The sequence below is a fragment of the Schistocerca cancellata genome, chromosome 3, assembly GCF_023864275.1.
Source record: "Schistocerca cancellata isolate TAMUIC-IGC-003103 chromosome 3, iqSchCanc2.1, whole genome shotgun sequence".
NCBI classification, from domain to species: Eukaryota; Metazoa; Arthropoda; class Insecta; order Orthoptera; family Acrididae; genus Schistocerca; species Schistocerca cancellata.
The window spans coordinates 105,514,979-105,540,109 of record NC_064628.1 but is presented as its reverse complement, the minus strand read 5'-3'; the positions used below and the strand labels follow the sequence as shown (position 1 = coordinate 105,540,109).

The following is a 25,131-nucleotide window of genomic DNA, read 5'->3' as shown; positions in this document are numbered from 1 at the left end:
TACTTGACTTTGAATAATGAAGTATGAAGTTATACATTAATTATTAATTACACATGTTATGAGAATCGACCTTTTACATACCATAAATGAAACTCATACATGAATTACCAAGAAGTATTACACAAAAATACAGAGCTTCTCTCTTAATTTCAGAAAAAGGAATGCTTAGGATTACCAACATTTCAGTGTATCTCGGTACTGGAGAGTTCATTTTCTCCTTGTTGAATCAGTTGTAAGGGGCAGTCAGATTTAAAAGAGACTCATGGCAAAAAGGTAAGTAAAGTATTTATTTTTGAATAGTAATCTCCTTAATTATTAATAAGCCGGCCGGTGTGGCCGAGCGGTTCTAGGCGCTTCAGCCTGGAACCGCGTGACCGCTACGGTCGCAGGTTCGAATCCTGCCTCGGACATGGATGTGTGTAATGTCCTTAGGTTAGTTAGGTTTAAGTAGTTCTAAGTTCTAGGGGACTGATGACCTCAGATGTTAAGTCCCATAGCGCTCAGAGCCATTTGAACAAATTATTAATACACGTATCCCGCTATGAGACAAGATGGTCAATGCCTTCATGGAAAACTGTTTGCTGTTGCCTACGGAATCGTGATTTTACCCACGCGTGTGCCTCTTCATTCGAAACAAATCGACAGACACGAATGTCTTTCTTCAGGCCTCCAAAAATATGGAAATGGCATGAGGAGCGGTCGATACTGTATGAAGGATGTTTGAAGACTTCCAAGCGAAACTTCTGCAGCGTAGTCGAAACAACAGACACGGCACCCCCGGTAGTGTCAGTGGTACCTTTTTATTTAACTGAAAGGACCCGCTGCTCATTAACTTTCTAAGCACGGCGTCACAGTTAACGCACGGCGGTAAGAGGACAGTGTGCAAAAACTGAAGCGCACCATCAAGTCCAGACGTCGAATAATGTTGATGGGCGGCACCATTCTGTTGCAGCTTAGTACACCCACCTCCCACGGTTGTTTCGACTATGCTGCAGGAGTTTCGCTGGGAAGCCCTTACACATCATCCACACTGTCCCGATCTCTCGCCATTGTTTTCCGTATTTTTGGAGCCCTGGAAAAAGACACCCGTTGCCGCCGATTTGATGTGGACGAAGAGGTGCACGCCTGGACGGACTCACGGTTCGGTAGGCAACCGCAAACATTTTTCCATGAAGGCATTGACCATCTCGTCTCACAGTGGGATAAATGTATTAACAGTTACGGAAGAGTTTTCTTACTTTTTTCCCGTCTGTCTCGTTTTCATTTGACTGCCCCTTATACTCGTACATCTCAAGGTGTTAGGGTTTTATCTCTAGTATTAGTTATCGTCGATTTATGAGTCGTTACTGTTCCAGGTGAATAACTTAGTGCTCTAGTTGCTTTTCATAGGTGCACGTGGTGTCACTCTTACAGGTGAAGGTGCTTGAAGATGGGCATTCTGTCTGAATCATATTGCGCTCGAACATTAAAGGACTGGAATGGAATCATTCATTTTACATGTAATGCCGGGAAAAAAAGTGAAGCACCAAGGAAGAAAGGAAAAAATGAGATGAAACTTTACTGTTGCAGAGGGTATTTGATGTCATGTCAATTATTACAAAATCGAGTCAAAATTATTACAAATAACGAGCCCACTTACAGGTATAGCGTTGTACCAGCCTTGGCCTGGGCGCCTGCACTGATTTCTCTGCTAAGACAACACAGGTCACAGTTGTTGTAGCTGGTCCTTGATATCGTGGCTACTGGCCCTGGGACTGAATTAACGTTCTAGCTGGTCCCATACGCGTACTTTCGGGGACAGTTCATACCCGATGGCTCCCTACCACATGACGCCAGAAGTAAAACCGCTGTGGCTCTCCTAAACATTCGAAGAATGGGCTCTCTCCCAGGATCGCCGCCATAGTCGCTGATGATGGTCATCCGAGGATAGAGCAAAAACCGCGATTCATCGCTGAATACAATGCGACGCCATTCATCAACAGTCCGTGCTTCCCAGTCACGGCACCCTTAAGTCCAGCTCCTGTTACTCTCTGGCCAGTGTTGTGGGCTGATGCTCAGTGTCGCAGGGAGCCCATTACCTGTTCTCGGATGTAGGGCGCAGGTGCGAAAGTTTCACGGTGTGGTTGGTGCATAATATGCTATCCCCGTTGTGGTGGTCACGTTTGGTCGACCAGTCCTTTGACAAAGAATATACCTGTCCTCACGTCCCCACGCATTCCAACATCCGAATGTCCCACAAATCTGGATATAGCGTGATTCAACCAGCTGGCCAAATGGAGACCCACAATGCAGCCACTTTGAAAATCTGTCTGATACTGATAATGCTGTCTCACATGAGTGTACCGGCATCTTCGTGTCCTTCACAAGGCTTACTGAAGATCTGACGCTGTTCACACCCTTATACAGGGTGTCCGAAAAGTCTTTCCCTGATTACATAAATTGATAACTCAGGCTAGAAGTAAGATACAAATATGAAACTGGTGTCTAATTGTTTACAACCTATCAAAGTTTTTTTCACACATCAGTAAACTTCCACATGAGCACCCTTGGTAGCATGTAGCACATCTAGGCGATTTTCAATTTCCGTCCACACATTAGCCAACATCACTGGAGGGATCGATTCAACGACTGTGGTTATCCGTTGCCGCAGGGTTTCAAGATCTGGTACACGTGTTCGGTAGACCTCGTCCTTGACATAACCCCATAAAAAGAAGTCTGAGGCAGCTGAGGAACAGCATACAGTTGCAACATGTGCAGATACACTGCAGATGTGATGGTAGCCTCAGCGAAGAGCAATGGGCCGATAATTGAATCGTGCAATAGCGCGCACCAAACATTCGCGTTTGGACTGCCTCTGGTGCACTCCATGACATCGCCAGAGGGTTGTGAACCCCAAATGCGCACATTATGGCGATTCACTACTCCACTGACTAAAAACGTCGCTTCGTCGGAAAAGGCAATTCGTTTGAGATAACCATCGTCCTCAATACGTGATAGCATTTCGACCGCAAAGTCATATCGACGTGTACTGTCATTGGGGAACAAGACCTGAACGATTTGCACTTTGTATGCACGAAACAATAAACGTTTGTGTAAAATGTCATGGAGAGTGCTTCTGTAATTCACGTCAGGCCCTGCGCACCGATTTCTTCGGACTTCGCAGAAAAGACTGCCTACAGCTTCCACCCTGTCTGCTGAGCTTCTTAGTCGACCAGACCTCGGAAGGTCTGCAACCGATCCTGTGTTTTAGAACTTCTCATACCAGGCTTTAATGCTCTTGACGTCAAGTGGATTCCTTCCAAATGTTGTCTGGAAGTGTCTCTGCACTGTGGTTGGTGATCGTGTCTCATGGTACCACAGGACACACTGTGCCTTCTCCTGATTGGTTAACATGGCTTCTTGGGCACTGCACCTCATCTGCGAACCTAAAACAGAAAAAAAACTTTGATAGTTGTAAATAATTCGACACAAGTTTCATATTTGTATCTTACTTCTAGCTTGAGTTATCAATTTATGTAACCAGGGAAAGTCTTTTCGGACACCCTGTACTACAGTCCTGGTACCAAACTGTACAAATGCACTCTTCTGGCCGTTTTACCTGTCAGAGAGAACTGAAACTGTAATCATTTACATAACGGTCGATGGTGTATAAGTGTAGAACATTACTCTGACGTCTGACCATGCCTTCTGGGTGCTACATATTTTTTATCATTGTATATGCTCGTTATTGGCTGAACCAAATGCGATTAAAATTGTTACCACACTCAGTTCGCAATAGAAGCACTAACATTTAAGGAGGCTGCTCAGTTCTGTCTGAGTGTGATCAGATTCCAGTCTTTCAGCGACAGCCCACCGCATTTCGCTCAGTGAATGACGTCGACGCTACTCCTTCACGCTGTCAACCTAACAGCACCAGCTACCGCTGCCTCGCTAGATGCAGACTGTCGTTTGGTGCAGTCCTATCGCAGTAACAACAGGCGCAAGTTGTGTGTCGGCTGCTGGGCGTTCTCCCGCTTGGCAGGCTCGTCTGACGCCGGTGTTCGGTGTGTTTCAGGCCAACTGGTATCGCGCAGCGCAGTACTGCCGCTACCACGGGATGCACCTGGCCAGCATCAACAGCCAGGAGGAGAACGACCGCCTCGAGAAGCACATACGAGACTTCGGTACGTACCATTCACTGCCTCGTTCGCAGCCAAGGCTAGACACTTTCAAGTCAGAGTCCTCGTACAGTGTACGGAAACCCTGTGATTCATTGTTTGTAGTTGGCCTTCTACACTACTGGCCATTAAAATTGCTACACCAAGAAGAAATGCAGATGATAAACCGGTATTCATTGGACAAATATATTATACTAGAACTGACAAGTGATTACATTTTCACGCAATTTGGGTGCATAGATCCCGAGAAATCAGTACCCAGAACAACCACCTCTGGCCGTAATAACGGCCTTGATACGCCTCGGCATTGAGTCAAACAGAGCTTGGTGGCGTGTACACGTACAGCTGCCCATGCAGGTTCAACACGATACCACAGTTCATCGAGGGTAGCGACTGCCGTATTGTGACGAGCCAGTTGCTCGGGCACCAGTGACCAGACGTTTTCAGTTGGTGAGAGATCTGGAGAATGTGCTGGCCAGGGCTGCAGTCGAACATTTTCTGTATCCACAAAGGCCCGTACAGGACGTGCAACATGAGGTCGCGCATTGTCCTGCTGAAATGTAGGGTTTCGCAGGGATCGAATGAAGGGTAGAGCCACGGGTCGTAACACATCTGAAATGTAACGTCCACTGTTCAAAGTGCCGTCAATGCGATAAACAGGTGACCGAGACACGTAACCAAAGGCATCCCATACCATCACGCCGGGTGATACGCCAGTATGGCGATGACGAAATACACGCTACCAATGTCCGTTCACCGTATGTCGCCGAACACGGATGCGACCATCATGATGCTGTAAACAGAACCTCGATTCATCCGAAAAAATGACGTTTTGCCATTCGTGAACCCATGTTCGTCGTTGAGTACACCATCGCACGCGCTCCTGTCTGTGATGCAGCGTCAAGGGTAACAGCAGCCATGGTCTTTGAGCTGATAGTCCGTGCTGCTGCAAACGCCGTCGAACTGTTCGTGCAGATGGTTGCTGTCTTGCAAACGTCCCCATCTGTTGACTCAGGGAACTATATGTGGCTGCACGATCCGTTACAGCCATGCGGACAAGATGCCTGTCACCTCGACTGCTAGTGAGACAAGGCCGTTGGGATCCAGCACGGCGTTCCATATTATCCTCCTGAACCCACCGATTCCATATTCTGATATCAGTGATCTCGACCAACGCGAGCAGCAATGTCGCGATACGATAAACCGCAATCGCGATAGGCTACAATCCGACCTTTATCGAAGACGGAAACGTGACGGTACGCATTTCTCCTCCTTACACGAGGCACCACAACAACGTTTCACCAGGCAACGCCGGTCAACTCTTGTTTGTGTATGAGAAATCGGTTGGAAACTTTCCTCATGTCAGCACGTTGTAGGTGTCGCCACGGCGCCAACCTTGTGTGAATGCTCTGAAAAGCTAATCATTTGGACATCACAGCATCTTCTTCCTGTGTGTTAAATTTCGCGTCTGTAGCACGTCGTCTTCGTGGTGTAGCAATTTTAATGGTCAGTACTGTATTATCCCATCTTACTTACTAGGTGTGTGAGATAACTAATGACACTGATAACATTGTAGCGATCTGGCAACGGTGTGTTGCTGTTCTCGTGTACACTTCTGTGTTCATCCCTTCCAGACGCTCAGTCCGAGTTTCAGCTGCGTACAGCCATCACGTGATTTTGGAGAGCGCCATCGGTGAAGTTGTGTTTCTGTTGTGTATTACGAAAAGGGAACAGCAGAATTTTGAGCAATGTTATGCTATCAAGTTTTGTATTAAATCTGGGGAATTCCCGAGTGTGGTCTTTTAAAAGTAGAGACAGGCCTATAGGGAATATTCCTTACCAAGTACACAAGTTTTTCGCTGGCACAAATTTTTGGACGGCTGAGAACATGTTGAAGACCTCTCTCAGGAAGAGCTTCAACTTCAAAAACCAATTTTCTGTCCAGTAGGGGTATCGTGCATAAAATACTGGTTCCTCCAGCACAAACTGTTAACCAAGTGCTTTACAAAGAAGTCCTTGAAAGGTTCAGGAAAAGGGTGAATCGAGTGAGACCGGACGTTGCAGGCAAGCAGATGCTGCACCATGACAACGCCTCGTGTCACACGGCCACTCCCATACTAAATTTTTGACCTCAAAAGGCATTCCTGTTTTTCCACAGTCCTCCTCCTCCCCTGATCTTAGTCCTGCATGTCTGTACTCATAACTGTTGCTCCCAGATGATTGCCATGAGCACAGCTATGATGATTACCAGAACATGCTGTAAGGCCTTTAATGTAGTCGTTGTCCAGTGTGTTCTACATTCTTATGCCGTTGACCATCTTCACAGTCCCTCCGCCTTTAGAGCCAGTTTCCCATCTGTAGGCCAAAATAGTGCCCTAACCTTAATCCGCTTTTGGAAAGAGAGGAGGTGGGTACTGGGGGACTCCTTATCCCGGGAGTCATTCGGTTGCCAGAGTCTCGTCAGTGTGAAATAGGCTACACCACGTGCAGTTGAGGTTGGCATTTGGGTAGAATCTATCACTTATACACTCTAATAAACGTAGATCCGGAAAAACCAATAGTTTCTCCTATACAACGTATGCAGAAGGGTAATCATACGAATGTTACAACACTGTTAGTGTATTTAGAAAGAGGAGCAAATTACAAAGCAATAAACCGCCCGCGTTTAAAAAATCGTTCAAATGGCTCTGAGCACTATGGGACCTAACATCTATGGTCATCAGTCCCCTAGAACTTAGAACTACTTAAACGTAACTAACCTAACGACAGCACACAACACCCAGTCATCACGAGGCAGAGAAAATCTCTGACCCCGCCGGGAATCGAACCCGGGAACCCGGGCGTGGGAAGCGAGAACGCTACCGCACGACCACGAGCTGCGGACGCCCGCGTTTAATTTTAGCATCATTCCAGATACCTAAATATGGATTAATATTGCTTCGACTCGGTAATGCTGCGACCTCTCAGGTCCTCAGACTTGAACCCCTCGGATTTTTATTTGTAGGCACATATATTACAGCTTTGGTGTATTCTAGCCCTGTTGCGGCCGCGCGGGGTGTCCGAGCGGTCTACAGCGGCTTGTCATTGTTAACGCGGCTGCCCCCATTTGAGATTCGAGTCCTCCTTTGGGCATGGGTGTGTGTATTGTCCTTAGCGTAAGTTAGTTGAAGTTAGATTAAGTAGGGCTAGGGACCGATGACCTCAGCAGTTTGGTCCCATAAGACCTTACCACAAATTTCGAAATTTCTTCTAGCTCTGTTGAGAGTGTCGACTATATGCGGGAACGCATTGTAGATGGTTCTCAATCCATTCAGAACACGACTGGGAGTTCTGAACGTGTCCTGGCATCAGTGAGGATGCGTGGTGAAGCCTGCCTTCAAACGAACAGTGACTATGCGGACCGCTTCCTGTAATACATTAGTCCTCAAGTTCCTCGGGGCACTGTCTAAAGCGTTCATTTACTCAGTTATAACAAGTCGTATGGAGGAAACAATTGGTTTCCGGGCCTACGTTTATTAGGATCATGTGCTTGTTTTACTGTCGTTTACTCGCTCCTTTCGTTTGCACCTGTAAAGCCTAACACTACCCAAACAATACCTACAAACTTCGAGAATTGTAACGGAATAAACTGAGGTTAGGAACCATGTATGGGAACGTCAACCACATTCACTACTGAAGAGACAAAGCCTCCCGCGTCTTTGCTGTCAAACGTTTCACGGAGACAGGCCTAAAGAGGGTGGTGAAGGCAGGTGTTGACGCAATCGACGCCATCACACGATCTGACCGCTGTTGGGCCCATACCAACTCTTGTTCTCCGCTGAGGGATGATCTAGCCTCAGACGTTGTTCCCTGCAATTTTGGCGGTCTGTAGTGTGATTGGATAACGTTTCCGAAGATGAGTTCCTACACTACTGGCCATTAACATTGCTACACCAAGAAGAAATGCAGATGATAAGCGTGTATTCATTGGAAAAATACACTCCTGGAAATGGAAAAAAGAACACATTGACACCAGTGTGTCAGACCCACCATACTTGCTCCGGACACTGCGAGAGGGCTGTACAAGCAATGATCACACGCACGGCACAGCGGACACACCAGGAACCGCGGTGTTGGCCGTCGAATGGCGCTAGCTGCGTAGCATTTGTGCACCGCCGCCGTCAGTGTCAGCCAGTTTGCCGTGGCATACGGAGCTCCATGGCAGTCTTTAACACTGGTAGCATGCCGCGACAGCGTGGACGTGAACCGTATGTGCAGTTGATGGACTTTGAGCGAGGGCGTATAGTGAGCATGCGGGAGGCCGGGTGGACGTACCGCCGAATTGCTCAACACGTGGGGCGTGAGGTCTCCACAGTACATCGATGTTGTCGCCAGTGGTCGGCGGAAGGTGCACGTGCCCGTCGACCTGGGACCGGACCGCAGCGACGCACGGATGCACGCCAAGACCGTAGGATCCTACGCAGTGCCGTAAGGGACCGCACCGCCACTTCCCAGCAAATTAGGGACACTGTTGCTCCTGGGGTATCGGCGAGGACCATTCGCAACCGTCTCCATGAAGCTGGGCTACGGTCCCGCACACCGTTAGGCCGTCTTCCGCTCACGCCCCAACATCGTGCAGCCCGCCTCCAGTGGTGTCGCGACAGGCGTGAATGGAGGGAAGAATGGAGACGTGTCGTCTTCAGCGATGAGAGTCGCTTCTGCCTTGGTGCCAATGATGGTCGTATGCGTGTTTGGCGCCGTGCAGGTGAGCGCCACAATCAGGACTGCATACGACCGAGGCACACAGGGCCAACACCCGGCATCATGGTGTGGGGAGCGATCTCCTACACTGGCCGTACACCACTGGTGATCGTCGAGGGGACACTGAATAGTGCACGGTACATCCAAACCGTCATCGAACCCATCGTTCTACCATTCCTAGACCGGCAAGGGAACTTGCTGTTCCAACAGGACAATGCACGTCCGCATGTATCCCGTGCCACCCAACGTGCTCTAGAAGGTGTAAGTCAACTACCCTGGCCAGCAAGATCTCCGGATCTGTCCCCCATTGAGCATGTTTGGGACTGGATGAAGCGTCGTCTCACGCGGTCTGTACGTCCAGCACGAACGCTGGTCCAACTGAGGCGCCAGGTGGAAATGGCATGGCAAGCCGTTCCACAGGACTACATCCAGCATCTCTACGATCGTCTCCATGGGAGAATAGCAGCCTGCATTGCTGCGAAAGGTGGATATACACTGTACTAGTGCCGACATTGTGCATGCTCTGTTGCCTGTGTCTATGTGCCTGTGGTTCTGTCAGTGTGATCATGTGATGTATCTGACCCCAGGAATGTGTCAATAAAGTTTCCTCTTCCTGTTACAATGAATTCACGGTGTTCTTATTTCAATTTCCAGGAGTGTATATTATACTAGAACTGACATGTGATTACATTTTCACGCAATTTGGGTGCATAGATCCTGAGAAATCAGTATCCATAACAACCGCCTCTAGCCGTAATAACGGCCTTGATACGCCTCGGCATTGAGTCAAACAGAGCTTGGTGGCGTGTACAGGTACAGCTGCCCATGCAGCTTCAACACGATACCGCACTTCATCAAGAGTAGTGACTGGCGTATTGTGACGAGCCAGTTGCTTGGCCACCATTGACTAGATGTTTTCAGTTTGTGAGAGATCTGGAGAGTGTGCTGGCCAGAACTGCAGTCGAACATTTTCTATATCCAGAAAAGCCCGTACAGAACCTGCAACATGCGGCCGTGTATCATCCTGCTGAAATGTAGGATTTCGCAGGGATCGAATGAAGGGAAGAGCCACGGGTTGTAATATATCTTAAATGGGAACGTCCACTGTTCAAAGTGCAGTCAATGCGAACAAGAAGTGACCAAGACGTGTAACCAGTGGCACCCAATACCATCACGCCGAGTGATACGCCAGTATGACGAATACATGCTTCCAGCGTGCGTTCACCGTGATGTCGCCAAACACGGATGCGATCATCGTGATGCTGTACACAGAACCTGGATTCATCCGAAAAAAATGACGTTTTGCCATTCGTGAACCCAGGTTCGTCGTTAAGTACACCATCGCAGGCGCTCCTGTCTGTGATGCAGCGTCAAGGGTAACCGCAGCCACGGTCTCCGAGCTGATAGTCCATGCTGCTGCAAACGTCGTCGAACTGTTCGTGCAGATGGTTGTTGTCTTGCAAACGTCCCCATCTGTTGACTCAGGGATCGAGATATGGCTGCACGATCCGTTACAGTCGTGCGGATAAGATGCCTGTCATCTCGACTGCTAGTGATACGAGGCCGTTGGCATCCAGCACGGCTTTCCGTATTACCCTCCTGAACTCACCGATTCCATATTCTGCTAACAGTCATTGGATCTCGACCAACGCGAGCAGCAGTGTCGCGATACGATAAACCGCAACGCGATAGGCTACAATCCGACCTTTATCAAAGTCGGAAAAGTGATGGTACGCATTTTTCCTCCTTACACGAGGCATCACAACAACGTTTCACCAGGCAACGCCGGTCAACTGCTGTTTGTGTATGAGAAATCGGTTGGAAACGTTCCTCATGTCAGCACGTTGTAGGTGTCGCCACCGGCCCCAACCTTGTGTGAATGCTCTGAAAAGCTAATCATTTGCATATCACAGCATCTTATTCGTCTTCTTTCGCGTCTGTAGCATGTCATCTTCGTGGTGCAGCAATTTTAATGGCCAGTACTGTATCTTCAATCAAAGCACGCTCAGCAACCTATTGATATTTATCGCTGTCGTGTTGTTACGTCATATACACTATTTGACCAAAAGTATCGAGACACCTCTACGTCATGGGAATTGATCACTAGATGTGACCAGAGGCGAACTCGCCAGTGTAAAAGGAGTGTGGTGTTGTCAGTGCAGCGGCAGTAATAGCGGGATGGATCGTGCAAGACAGCTCAGTGATTGAGAAGGGTGGTTTCAGAAAATGGCGCGTAATCAACGCAAGATGTGACCAGAGGCGAACTCGCCAGTGTAAAAGGAGTGTGGTGTTGTCAGTGCAGCGGCAGTAATAGCGGGATGGATCGTGCAAGACAGCTCAGTGATTGTGAAGGGTGGTTTCAGAAAATGGCGCGTAATCAACGCAAGGAATCCTTCGTTGCTATCAGCAGTCAAGGTAGCATAATAACTGCGAGTATGGAGTTAAAAACAGTGAGCAGCTCCTCACAAGCCAGATATTTCTGCAGTCGATGCTGAGTGACGCCTGAGATAGTGTAAAGAGCGACGCCACTGGCCAGTGGATGATTTGAAGTGATGACTCATATTACCTTGTAGCATTCCGACAGAAGGATTTGGGTCTGGTGAATGGCTGGAGAGCGATACTTTACAGGTAGTGCCAACAGTGAAGTACAGAAGACAAGCTGTCATAGTATAGGAGTGTTTTTCGTGAGTTAGGATGTGGTCCCTTTATTGCACTCAAGAAAACGTCAAATGCGGAAGGATACGAACACATTTTAGCTTTGAATTCTCGATGTGTTTTTGTGTCACCATGGTAGAGGACCCTGTCATAAAGCAGCATTTGATCAATAACACTCCTTAAATAGACTGGCATATCCAGAATTCCACCTGAACCCATCGTCTATTTGACTCGAGGCCCAATTTCCAATGATTATGAAAAAAAAATCACTTCCTTCTATGTTTTCGGCTCTTGACGAAGAAGGGGCTCCCATTCCTGTACAGGCATAAAGACACTTCATTGAAAGTGTCTCCAGGAGAGTTCAGCTGTCATAGTATTACAAGTGATTCAAAAATATTTCTGTTTGCTGATGCCACCAGCTTGATAGTGAAGCATCTTGTGTGTATGGTTCAAATGGCTCTGAGCACTATGGGACTCAACATCTTAGGTCATAAGTCCCCTAGAACTTAGAACTACTTAAACCTAACTAACCTAAGGACATCACACACACCCATGCCCGAGGCAGGATTCGAACCTGCGACCGTAGCAGTCCCGCGGTTCCGGACTGCAGCGCCAGAACCGCTAGACCACCGCGGCCGGCTTCTTGTGTGTAATATTGAAACAGTATCAAATAATGTAGTTCATGAAATAAGTTCGTGGCTTGTGGAAAATAACTTGATGCTAAATCACAGGAAGACTCAGTTTTTAAATTTTCTGACTCGCAATTCAACAAGAACCATTATTTTGATCAGACAGAATGGGCTTATTATAAGCGAGACGGAACAGTTCAAGTTCCTAGGCGTTCGGATAGATAGTAAGCTGTTGTGGAAAACCCATGTTCAGGATCTTCTTCAGAAACTAAATGCTGCTTTATTTATCATTAGAACAGTATCTGAAATAAGTGACAGTTCAACACGAAAAGTAGTCTACTTCGCATATTTTCATACGCTTATGTCGTTTGGTATTATTTTTTGCGGTAATTCTTCTGATTCAAAAAGGGTATTTTTGGCTCAAGCCGGCCGAAGTGGCCGAGCGGTTATAGGCTCTGCAGTCTGGAGCCGCGCGACCGCTACGGTCGCAGGTTCGAATCCTGCCTCGGGCATGGACGTGTGTGATGTCCTTAGGTTAGTTAGGTTTAAGTAGTTCTAAGTTCTAGGGGACTGATGACCTCACAAGTTAAGTCCCATAGTGCTCAGAGCAATTTGAACCATTTTTTGCTCAAAAACGGGCTGTTCGAACTATATGTGGTGTAAGTTCGAGAACCTCATCGACCCCTATTCAATAGTCTGGGAATTCTGGCATTGCTCTCACAGTATATATTTTCTTTAATGACGTTTGTTGTTAGCAATATTAGCTTATTCCCAAGAGTTTGCAGCTTTCACTCAATTAATACTAGGCAGAAATCAAATCTGCATGTGGAATGCACTTCCTTGACTCTTGTGCGGAAAGGAGTGCAGTATTCTGCTGCATCCATTTTCAATAAGCTACCACAAGAACTCAAAAATCTTAGCAGTAGCCCGAACTCTTTTAAGTCTAAACTCGTGGCTCACTCCATCTATTCTGTCGAGGAGCTCCTGGAAGAGCTGAAAAATTAAGCAAATTCCAGTCTTACATTGTTGATTTTCTTTATTTAAACTTACGGCTTGTCGCCTGAATATGTTTCTTATATTTGATTTTATCTGTTTCTACTATCGTGTTATAATTTCATGTATTTGGAACGTCCCCTTAGAAAAATTAGTGAAATACTGTGCTGGTAAACCCCTTACGTTATTTGATTTTCAAACAGCTGAGCAAAACTGAACGTACTCAGACATTTCTCTCTTTACTTATTCTGATCATCACTAAACTGACACACAATATTTTTAGCTCAACGTAATCTGACTTTCAATAATCCCTACAAAAGAATGGCCCTGACTGACAATAACCTATACCTTTCATTAATCACTTACCTCACAAAAATCTTTATTACTCGAACTACTGCAATAGAGCGAGCGCCAATACTGCCAGCTAAATAAATGATTCTAACTACTGAAGGCACTACTGATAGGCATAGTTAGCAAACGAAAGATTTTGATAAAGAAAAAACAATCTATTTACCTTAATAGTGTTCAAAAGTCATTATATATATATATATATATATATATATATATATATATAACAGCCAACAGCCCAACACTGCAATAGCGAATATTTCAACAACGCGAACCAGCCACAGACTGCACATTAGTGATGGAGAGCTCGCGAATGAGTCGTTCAAATGAACGCTTCACTCCAGTGAAGTGTGAACTAACCACTCAATTTCAGTGAACTGGTACTTCATACTCTTCACAGATAGCACACTCCACACTTTTTTCTAGTTCACTCACTCTCTTCCCCTCTCTCTCTCCCACTACTTCGGCGGTACTGCCTGTCGACGAATCGCGCGGTGTTTGTGGGGAACGAAAGGTTTACACGGGGTTTGGGGGGCGAGGGGAATGCAGCGTCAGCTGCTTCCTGCTTTGCTGACATTATTACCCGTGACTATTTGTGCAGTTCAGTTAAACTTCGCGTCTACAGGTAGCCTACCGTTGGCAGCGCTTGCAGACAAATGAATATTAAAGATACAAAGGAAGAGGCTGGCTGTGTGAACAGGCACAGCCAACGTGAAAATAAGAGGTTTGTTAATAACACTGAAAGAGGGATTTTACCTGAAATCGTACCAATGACTACAGGTGACAGTTTACGTTTTGAATCCGGAGGGTTATTATTCTCAACAAAAATAAAATCTACAGGAAAACTTGTGAATAATTACTTAACGTAGGTATATAGGCTTTGTGAGAGTGGTAAACATACTCATTCTATTTTGGATTAAATTTTAAAAGGAACATAAAATTGGACTGCATTTCGTTGGTAGCCCTAGTTTTCAGTCCATGAATACAACAAATAATGTTTCATTTGGCAGACAAAGACTTTTTTGGGCGCTTCATGAGAAAATGTCGAGCAAGATTAAATGAAATACCTTCTTTATATGTGACAGGCTCCTCTGTTTATCTTTCCTTTGTCCCCTTCGGCCGTGCTCTATTTACAGGGTGTTTCAAAAATGACCGGTATATTAGAAACGGCAATAAAAACTAAACGAGCAGCGATAGAAATACACCGTTTGTTGCAATATGCTTGGGACAACAGTACATTTTCAGGCAGACAAACTTTCGAAATTACAGTAGTTACAATTTTCAACAACAGATGGTGCTGCGGTCTGGGAAACTCTATAGTACGATATTTTCCACATATCCACCATGCGTAGCAATAATATGGCGTAGTCTCTGAATGAAATTACCCTTTGACAACGTGTCTGGCGGAATGGCTTCACATGCAGATGAGATGTACTGCTTCAGCTGTTCAATTGTTTCTGGATTCTGGCGGTACACCTGGTCTTTCAAGTGTCGCCATAGAAAGAAGTCACAGGGGTTCATGTCTGGCGAATAGGGAGGCCAATCCACGCCGCCTCCTGTATGTTTCGGATAGCCCAAAGCAATCACACGATCATCGAAATATTCATTCAGGAAATTAAAGACGTCGGCCGTGCGATGTGGCCGGGCACCGTCTTGCATAAACCACGAGGTGTTCGCAGTGTCGTCTAAGGCAGTTTGTACCGCCACAAATTCACGAAGAATGTCCAGATAGCGTGATGCAGTAATCGTTTCGGATCTGAAAAATGGGCCAATGATTCCTTTGGAAGAAATGGCGGCCCAGACCAGTACTTTTTGAGAATGCAGGGACGATGGGACTGCAACATGGGGCTTTTCGGTTCCCCATATGCGCCAGTTCTGTTTATTGACGAAGCCGTCCAGGTAAAAATAAGCTTCGTCAGTAAACCAAATGCTGCCCACATGCATATCGCCGTCATCAATCGTGTGCACTATATCGTTAGCGAATGTCTCTCGTGCAGCAATGGTAGCAGCGCTGAGGGGTTGCCGCGTTTGAATTTTGTACGGATAGAGGTGTAAACTCTGGCGCATGAGACGATACGTGGACGTTGGCGTCATTTGGACCGCAGCTGCAACACGGCGAACGGAAACCCGAGGCCGCTGTTGGATCACCTGCTGCACTAGCTGCGCGTTGCCCTCTGTGGTTGCCGTACGCGGTCACCCTACCTTTCCAGCACGTTCGTCCGTCACGTTCCCAGTCCGTTGAAATTTTTCAAACAGATCCTTTATTGTATCGCTTTTCGGTCCTTTGGTTACATTAAACCTCCGTTGAAAACTTCGTCTCGTTGCAACAACACTGTGTTCTAGGCGGTGGAATTCCAACACCAGAAAAATCCTCTGTTCTAAGGAATAAACCATGTTGTCCACAGCACACTTGCACGTTGTGAACAGCACACGCTTACAGCAGAAAGACGACGTACAGAATGGCGCACCCACAGACTGCGTTGTCTTCTATATCTTTCACATCACTTGCAGCGCCATCTGTTGTTGAAAATTGTAACTACTGTAATTTCGAAAGTTTGTCCGCCTGAAAATGTACTGTTGTCCCAAGCATATTGCAACAAACGGTGTATTTCTATCGCTGCTCGTTTAGTTTTTATTGCCGTTTCAAATATACCCGTCATTTTTGAAACACCCTGTAAGTTAACTCAGACGCTGTAAGAGCGTAAAACGTTGCGTGCACGTTACTGCATAGTTCGGCCATCTGTTGGTAAAATTATGAAGTATTACGAAGCTTTAGTGTACGAGCGAGGCGTAGCGAGCGTAGTCGCAGCTGAGCGGCGAACTGGGCAATTTCGCCAGGCTTCTGTACTTCATGAATGAACTACTTCATTTGAACGCTTCACGGCAAAGGGTGACATGAACGAAGTAGTTGACGGGAATGAACGAGTTCGACCCATCTCTACTGCACACAGCACAGCCAGTGATTTTCATCAGAGTGTTCCGTGTTGTGTTTTTTGGGAAGTGTTGCGAACGGCCATCATACTGTCACTGGGTGTGCCTTTTATCTCTTGCGAACAGAAACCAGACTGTCGCCGTATTTTTTAATTGTGTGTGTACTATGTTGCTTGTCTGATTCCTGTGTCTTTTATTAAAATTGCCAACCCCTTTTGCTTTCTGTTTTAACTTTCCGCATTTTTCCGCCATTTTACACTTGACGTCACCGTTTTATCGCCTGTTTTTCTTGTTTCTTTTCTTCTTCCGTTTTTTAAAATAAAAGGCTGTAGGCTGTAGGACAGCGTACTAAGCTGCTGCTAGCCCGACCCCTTCGGGGGGAATTGAAAATCAATAAAGGAAAAAGAAGACCATGGAGACTTCTGCTTAATTTGGTCCCACGGAACAGGAAATAAATAAATAAAGAGGAAGGGTGGACACACCCCATACTAATGTCCACTAACGAGATACAGCGTTTTGGTATTGGCTATACTCGCTCTCGTGCCCCATCGATTCTTGAAGCACGTTCACATGAGTGCCATTTTGTTTCAGGTCTGGGCCACGAGCACTTCTGGACGTCCGGCACCGACCAGGCGGAAGAAGGCACCTTCTTCTGGATGGCGACCGGCCGGCCCATCACCTTCACCAACTGGAACACGGGCGAGCCCAATAACTTCCGCTACGAGAACGGCGAGGAGGAGCACTGCCTCGAGCTGTGGAACCGCGACGGCAAGGGCCTCAAATGGAACGACAGCCCCTGCTCGTTCGAGACCTTCTTCGTCTGCGAAGTGCAGTGATCGGTCGGACTGGAAGCAGGGGACAGTGAGCGGAGTTTTCAGCGGGCGGCGACCGAGCGAGCGCGTCTGGACCTCCCAGTTGTCTCGGTCGCGTCCGCTCCGTTTCCAAAGACTAACAAGTGGTGCCCAACTTCCGTGGTGAGCCCCGGCCGTCTTCGCGTGCTCCGGCGAGGGAACTTCGCGAAGCTGACCTCTGGAAACTGGAGAAACGCGATCTCGCCCTGCAGTCACTGCCGCTCTCTCACTTTTCCGTGTCCGCGTATCTTAATTACTACTGAAATGTGTCTCCCAGAGCAAATGGATTCTAGTTAGCTCAGAGGATTAATAATTTCACATTGGTGAGCCTCTAAGTTAGACTTAGCAGATGAGAGTAACGTTTTTCTTCCCCCCCTCCTCCCCCTCTTCTTGGAACTAACAGACCGGCTCAGTCTATCATGGTCCAAATGACTACGTTCCTCTCCTGTTATTTCAATATTTCAATCAGGTTTTCTGTCCTCTAACCAAATAGGTACCACAATTTTTTTTTCAAACAAAAATGTACGTCATGAGAAAGAGTGACAGGTAAGAAATAATGTTTCCTGTTACGAAGCGTTTTCTTACAACCGCCTAGATTCGATCTGTAACCTTGCTAATGTATGGTCTTCCGCCATCGATTTCGGTCCATGAATCTACGCAGGAATTGCGTGTGAAATTAAACCAACTTTACATATAATCCAAATGTGCTGTACGGTTGCTTATCTGTTGAGTCAACACCCGCTCGAGACACAACACACCCTTCCTGCATCCAGCGACAGTAGCTGGGGAGAAAATGAGGTAATTCCACTGCTCTATTTCGTAAATGCTACCACAACCGCAGGATAGGTCGCAATCGAATCATTTAGCGGAAAAAAAAAACTAATTTCGTATTTCCCTCGCCGGACCGTGGATTGCCTTAGCTGCCATGTGAAACCTACTATTCTCGTTTCCTGAGACTTAACCCTTTCTTTGAAATTCCTTAATTTTAACAAGCAGGCCGCTGGCCACAGATCTCCACGTTGCGTCAGTCTTTCTCATTCCAGTTACGTCCGCCCGTGTTCTGTTGCAGTTAACGATCACGAAGTGCCTCAGAACTCGCCATAAATGAACTTTGCTACATAATATCCGCGTAACTCGAGGAAGACAGCGTGTCTTGCCGGATCACGTCCGGAGGAAAGTGCTTATTTACAACGTAACAGAGACGGCGGATTCAATGGCTGCCACTTCATTCGCACAGTTCATGGTATGTTAGTGTTTTGTCAGGCTGCAAGCGTGAATGTCTGGGTGAAAGCTACCGCCACTTCGTTGCGCCTGTTTGCGTAACGAAGGGCTCATTCAGGGAATACTTTTAATTTCGACCAGTGAATTATACAAAGGAACTTAGTAGAAGAAAAAATAAGTTTATTGTTTCTATTTTTCTGTTTTCGTCGATAACTTAAAGTAACTGATGTTAAAATAATTATTTCAGTCACAGCATCCTTTTATTCAGTCAATTGTTAACGAATTATGAATGTGATCTACTTAATAAAGGCAAAAAATACTCATTATACCTTATGGTATTGTGTAGTACACCGAAAAAGAATGATAATATTGTATGAAAACTTTTGTACATTTTTCTTTCACTGTTTTATTGCATTATAAAAATGTGTCTACGAACAATAAAAATTTAATGAATTTCGCCTTATTAAAATTCCACTTATGTAATTAACTGCACTGTAATTCTTTTACAGTATTGTGTACAGATGATTTTATTAATAAAAATCAGTTACTGGTAACATTTTGTGACCTACAACTTTTCTTTCACGATGTTGCCATACTAATATGTTTTATCATGTTTTTCCGTTTCGTCTTGCAAGCACTGACAAATAAAAACTAAGTATGAAGTCAAGATTAAAATGAGCACAAATCAAAAAATATAACGTACAAGCGAAAATTACAGCTTGAGTTGTGCCAGCAAATTACTCCAAAATACATTATAAACTGGAGTTATTTATTTCAGAGCTGCGAGCGGACACCATCATGGGCGTCTACAGAAATTTGTCCACAAAAAAGGGAGGGAACCAAGGTTCTAAAATTACTACCTTTAATACAACATAGTCAAAGAGACTGAGGACATATCATGCCCCAGGGCTAAAATTTCACTGGAGAGTTACAAAACTTTTGATACCACACATGATTTATAGTTATGTAGTCATTATTTACAGGTAGATTAGACTACATGATACTGAGGAGGTACACATGATGTCATTGCTCTATATTTTTATAATATGGTCACTTTTTTCTTGTTAATGATCTGAAATTGTTTCTTCGAATTTTCATTACTATATCAATGACGTTAGGTCGAAATGATATTCGAAATTTGAAACAGATAGTCAGAAGTGATGTCTATTAGAAAAGACATCAGTAAAAACAACCGGTGCTAAATTGATTAATACTCTACAAAGTCCGGCCCGGTAGCTGAGTGGTCACCGTGACGGAATGTTAATCGTAAGGTCCCGGGTTCGATTCCCGGCTGGGTCGGAGATTTTCTCCGCTCAGGGACTGGGTGTTGTGTTGTCCTAATCATCATCATTTCATCCCCATCGACGCGCAGGTCGCCGAAGTGGCGTCAAATCGAAAGACCTGCACCAGGCGAACGGTCTACCCGACGGGGGGCCTTAGCCACACGACATCTCATTTTTCATACTCTACAAAGGTAGACAAGCTGGAAACAAATGTTAAAAGATGCGTGTTCGACGTTGATGCCTTCTGCAGGGTGTTTGAGAAATACTTTTTACAAACTTTGGGGATAGATTCCTGAAGCCAAATCAATCGGAAAAATTCTATGCCAACATACATTAAAGAAACAAACATTTCTGAATTACATTGATTATTTAATATTAATATGTTCAAAACAAAATTAAACAATTGAAGTCTCTAAACAATAAGCTCCGACCGTTCTTTTCGACGTCCATCACAATCGCTTTGCGATTTTATTTGTTTATTTTACAAATCTAGTTCCGTAGAATCAAACCGAGGAGCAAATCTCCATGATCATGGAACGAGTCAGCACCTGAAATCAACATTGAAAAGTTAATAAAAGATCAAATAAAATTTAAACGTGTCCAATGCACTTAAGCTGCTGAACATATACTAGCATAATAAACAAATAACACAGGAATTTGATTCATTTTTTTGAGGAACTCTCCAACAATATCGAGTACTAACAGTAGGCGGAGCAGGAAACAGCTTGGCTAGCAAGTTAGAGCATAATATTAAAGGTGATCTGGAAGAAATAGGAGCAACAACAACACACACTTACATGGGTTTCGGTGAGATTTGGTAGCGTCATATCCAGCCCAGGGTTATCACAGCTTTTAACAGTGTAAACAAAGAGCTGAATGGATTGTTTTTGATTCAAAGTATGTGCCATGCCTGTTGCTGCAGTTGGGAGATGGGGATACACGAATTATGGTGTACTGTCTGGCTGCGATAACCTCCTGATGTGGGCAAAAGTCACTTCCTATACTGTGCCCTGGAAAGGATGAAGGGATTCTAAACACTTACTGTAGCGTGCCACCACTTATGTACATTGCTCAACAGAACACTACGCTTCCCGTACTGTGTCAGTACAGTAAGGCATATGCAATACTTCGTATCGAAGCAAAGAAGAAAGACACCGCCCGCAGGGCGAATACAAATTGCCGTGGCATCGACAGGAAACGTTAAGTTTGGTGAACAAAACTAATAAATGTACACGTACAGTTGTGTTTTATGACCCAGCTCAAATGTCGTTCGACACTCCCTGTAGCATATAAAAAAAGTTCTTACGAACGGGATTAACAGTAAAAGATATGGAACAATTAGCGACGTGGAAAGCGGAGCCCTATGATGTTCGCGTCGCTTTTCGCTTCGTCACAGTACAGATCTTCCTCTTCTAAAGTAACATCCAACGAAACCAACACATCTGAAAGTCAATCGCTGAAAGAAGAGCTAGTGTTCTTGCAGTAATATATACGCGTTCAGCCTAGAAACATGAAACTAATCAATGCAGCCTAATACACTTAATCATTATATGACTGTATTGTTATTATTTGACAGAAACAGTTATTGGCTCAGTCCTATTAACATAATATCAGGAAACATTCAATTAGAATTAGTTTTCTATTTAGGGGAAAGAGAAAACGCGCACCTTGTTAATGATTCTTTGTTAGCTTCAGTTACATCGCTGACGCACCTGTAGGGAAAAGCGATCTATGGTTATTTCCTAGCCGATTACTGTTTTAATATCGTTACGGGATATACACACTAACATTTTCATTTCTCTCGTTATATCAGAATTGCTTAAAGGCAGCCAGGCTTATCTTCTTTTGTCAGTCGTAAGACAACTGCGAGCAAAGATCAACTTTACTTGTGAATAAGCGATATAATTCAACTGTCCATTGATCGTGACCGGGCAAAATATCTCACGAAATAAGCGTCTAACGAAAAAACTACAAAGAACGAAACTCGTAGCTTAAAGGGGGAAATCAGATGGCGCTATGGTTGGCCCCCTAGATGGCGCTGTCATAGGTCAACTGCGTTTTTTTAAATAGGAACCCCCATTTTTTATTATATATTCGTGTACTACGTAAAGAAATATGGATGTTTTAGTTGGACCACTTTTTTCGCTTTGTGATATATGGCGCTGTAATAGTCACAAACGTGTAAGTACGTGGTATCACGCAACATTACGCCAGTGCGGACGGTATTTGCTTCGTGATACATTACCCGTGTTAAAATGGTTTCCCCTTCAAGCTAGACGAGTTTCGTTCTTTGTAATTTTTTCGTTTGATGCTTATTTCGTGAGATATTTGGCCCGGTCACTATCAATGGACCACCCTGTATGGTATATGAATGGGCGATTGTTCAAAGGTAAATAAGGTGTACACATTTTCTTCATCACAAAGATTTATTTCGTCAATATTGGTGATACGTAATGACAGCTACTAAAGTTTATCCACATATGTCATTTAACCGTAAAAATTGGAGGACAACTCTGTTTTTCTTGTTAAGGTTTCCTTAAATTACGAACACTGTCCGCCCCTGGTAGCTGAGTGGTCAGCGCGACGGAATGTCATACCTAACGGCCCGGGTTCGATTCCCGGCTGGATCGGAGATTTTCTTCGCTCAGGGACTGGGTGTTGTGTTGTCCTTATCATCACCATTTCATCCCCATCGACACGCAAGTCGCCGAAGTGGCGTCAAAAGACATGCACCAGGCGAACGGCCTACCCGACGGGAGACCCTAGCCACACGGCATGTCCAATTACGAATACGAAATTCTTTCTTTATTTCCGCCTTTCTTCTATTTTTCTTTCTTCATGAATCAGCTATCAAAATAATTCGGGGAAAATTTCCAATTACTACCAAGAAATAGTCGAGGGCTAACAATTACTTTTCACTCACAAGTTTTCATTTTTATTAATATTTCACAAATACACCTTCTTCTGTATTAGGTGATCAAGCGTAGAAATATCTTATACCTCTGTTAAAACGCAAAAGGTCACCAAAAATAAAATGCAAGCTTGTACTACTTTTACCAATAGCCCCAAAGCCACGACTCTGTTACCTTATAGCGTGCATATAATCTACAAAATCTAGCAATCACTCAAGTACCTTAAAGAGTGCCCACTTTGATCTCAATCAATTACGCTACTCAGTTTCCTCTGGTCGCCATCAGAATCACTAGACACGAAGTAGGGTACCATTCAGATCAACGTCCGCTTTTAACCACTTCAAACGTCAATCTCCAATAAAAATTACTTGGTCAGAATACCTATTTACATGCATATCCAACAACTCTAAAAAAATTATTGAAGCACAGTTCTCATTCAACAAGCCCCAAGATCCCTGGATTAATATCTCCACCAGAAAACTCAGGAATCTAGACTACCAGAACAGCGGTAGTTACTTAATGTAATATCAAGATATATTAGCATTCACTGTCTCTGTAGGAGGCCTACCACACCGACAGTTTATCCTCGACTATCCTCCAGATCCCCAGCGATAAATTCCGTACCCTGTCCTACATGGAGGGCTCAATCTGCGCCGGCCGCAGTGGCCGAGCGGTTCTAGGCGCTTCAGTCTGGAACCGCGCGACCGCTACGGTCGCAGGTTCGAATCCTGCCTCAGGCATGGGTGTGTGTGATGTCCTTAGGTTAGTTAGGTTTAAGTAGTTCTAAGTTCTAGGAGACTGATGACCTCAGCTGTTAAGTCCCATAGTGCTCAGAGCCATCTGACCCATTTGAGCTCAATCAGCTCAACAACCCTGGATCATAGTCAGACGGTAACTGTGGTCCAGCGTCAACTGCCCGCGAGCGCCATGTTAAGACTTTCCGGAATCATTTAGAGAAAACAAATGTGTAGCGCTACCGATGCATTCGACAACAGCTTCATCATTAGCATCAGACATCGACGGGTCCTCAGGTGACCAGTTCTTGTCGGCAAGATCTTTGCCGCGAGTTTCATCTCCGGTCCGCAGCTGTATAACATTGCTTTGAAACTGCTTTCCACAACATTACAAACAAACACATAAGTAAGACATAACAAAAATTAGAATATTAGTGTTAAATTTCTTTTATTTGACTACATACAGCCAGTTGCAGAAGTTAAGGCGACATCAGATTCGTGACACAAAGAACAGTCAAACGAGGGTGGTTTCAAAAGTTCTCAGAATCACCACGAGAGGTCAGCGCTAGCGCAACGAGTTGTTCACGTGATATTCATTGGACTGTTGCCTGTAAACACGTGCCACATCAGTGCTGTTGGAAGAGAGCTGTGGAGGTGATGTGACTCTGTTGTTGTTACCGTGTAGTGACTTGCGAAGATGGAAAAATCTTGATTCGAGCAGTGATTAAGTACTCCGTAAAAAAAGGTATGAAAGCAGAGGACATTCATGCCGATTTCCAAAATACACTGAGGGACGCTTGTCCTTCATATTCCACTGTTTCCAAGTGGACAAATGAATTTGAATTTGGTCGGGAGAGCTTAGATGATGATCTGCACAGTGGTAAGCCAAGATGTGTCACTACTCCAGAAATCATTGCAAAAGTGCACAAAATGGTCATGGAGGATCGCCAATTGAAAGTGCGTTTAATTGCTCACGCTTGCCAGATGTCATCTGAAAGGGTATATCATATATTAATTGAAGAATTAAAAATGAAAAAAATTATCTGCAAGATGGGTGCTGCGACTTTTGACGCTGGATCAAAAACGCATGAGAATGAACATATCAGAACAATGTTTGGCTCATTTTAGTAGAAACAAACGAGAATTTTTGCACCATTTTGTGACCACAGATGAATAATGCATATCTGTTTATCAGAATAACGGTGCTACTGTAACACCATTCTTAGGTGTTGCAGCTCACCTGGTAGGCTAATGGGATCTGGGACCACAAGTGCTCTATGTACCAGGAAGCGTAATACACTACGCTATTGCACAGGGTGATGACAGCTTTTGGCCTTCATACTCGTATACAACTCCATGAGAGTTTGTGGTAGACATTATGTCTCAGTGTCCTGTCAGCTTTTGTTCTGGCCACAACACCCAATTGCTGCAACAGATCTCTCGACAAAGCCTGAAAAGTCAAATCTCGTTAAACATCTTCGTAAGAAAGGTGACAAGAAAGACTTAAATGATTATTCTCCAGTTGCATTACTGTTATCTTTCTCCAAAACATTCGAAAATGTAATGTATTCAAGAGTAGTCTCACATTTAAGTAGAAGCAATTTACTTAGCGTATCACAGTTTGGATTCCAGAAGGGTTCCTCAATTAAGAATGGTATTTTTACCTTCTGTCATCAA

General features: G+C 44.9%; 1 protein-coding gene across 1 annotated transcript in view; it reads left to right on the top strand.

Annotated features, from left to right (window-relative positions):
- LOC126177118 (uncharacterized) overlaps positions 1-18,668 on the top strand; it is an 806,789-nt gene extending 788,121 nt beyond the window's left edge. The window contains exons 4-5 of the mRNA XM_049924388.1: positions 4,055-4,163; positions 17,045-18,668. Coding sequence (XP_049780345.1) covers positions 4,055-4,163; positions 17,045-17,289 — 354 coding nt within the window. The 3' untranslated portion in view covers positions 17,290-18,668. The remainder of the gene's footprint in view (positions 1-4,054; positions 4,164-17,044) is intronic.
- The last annotated feature ends 6,463 nt before the right edge of the window (positions 18,669-25,131 follow it).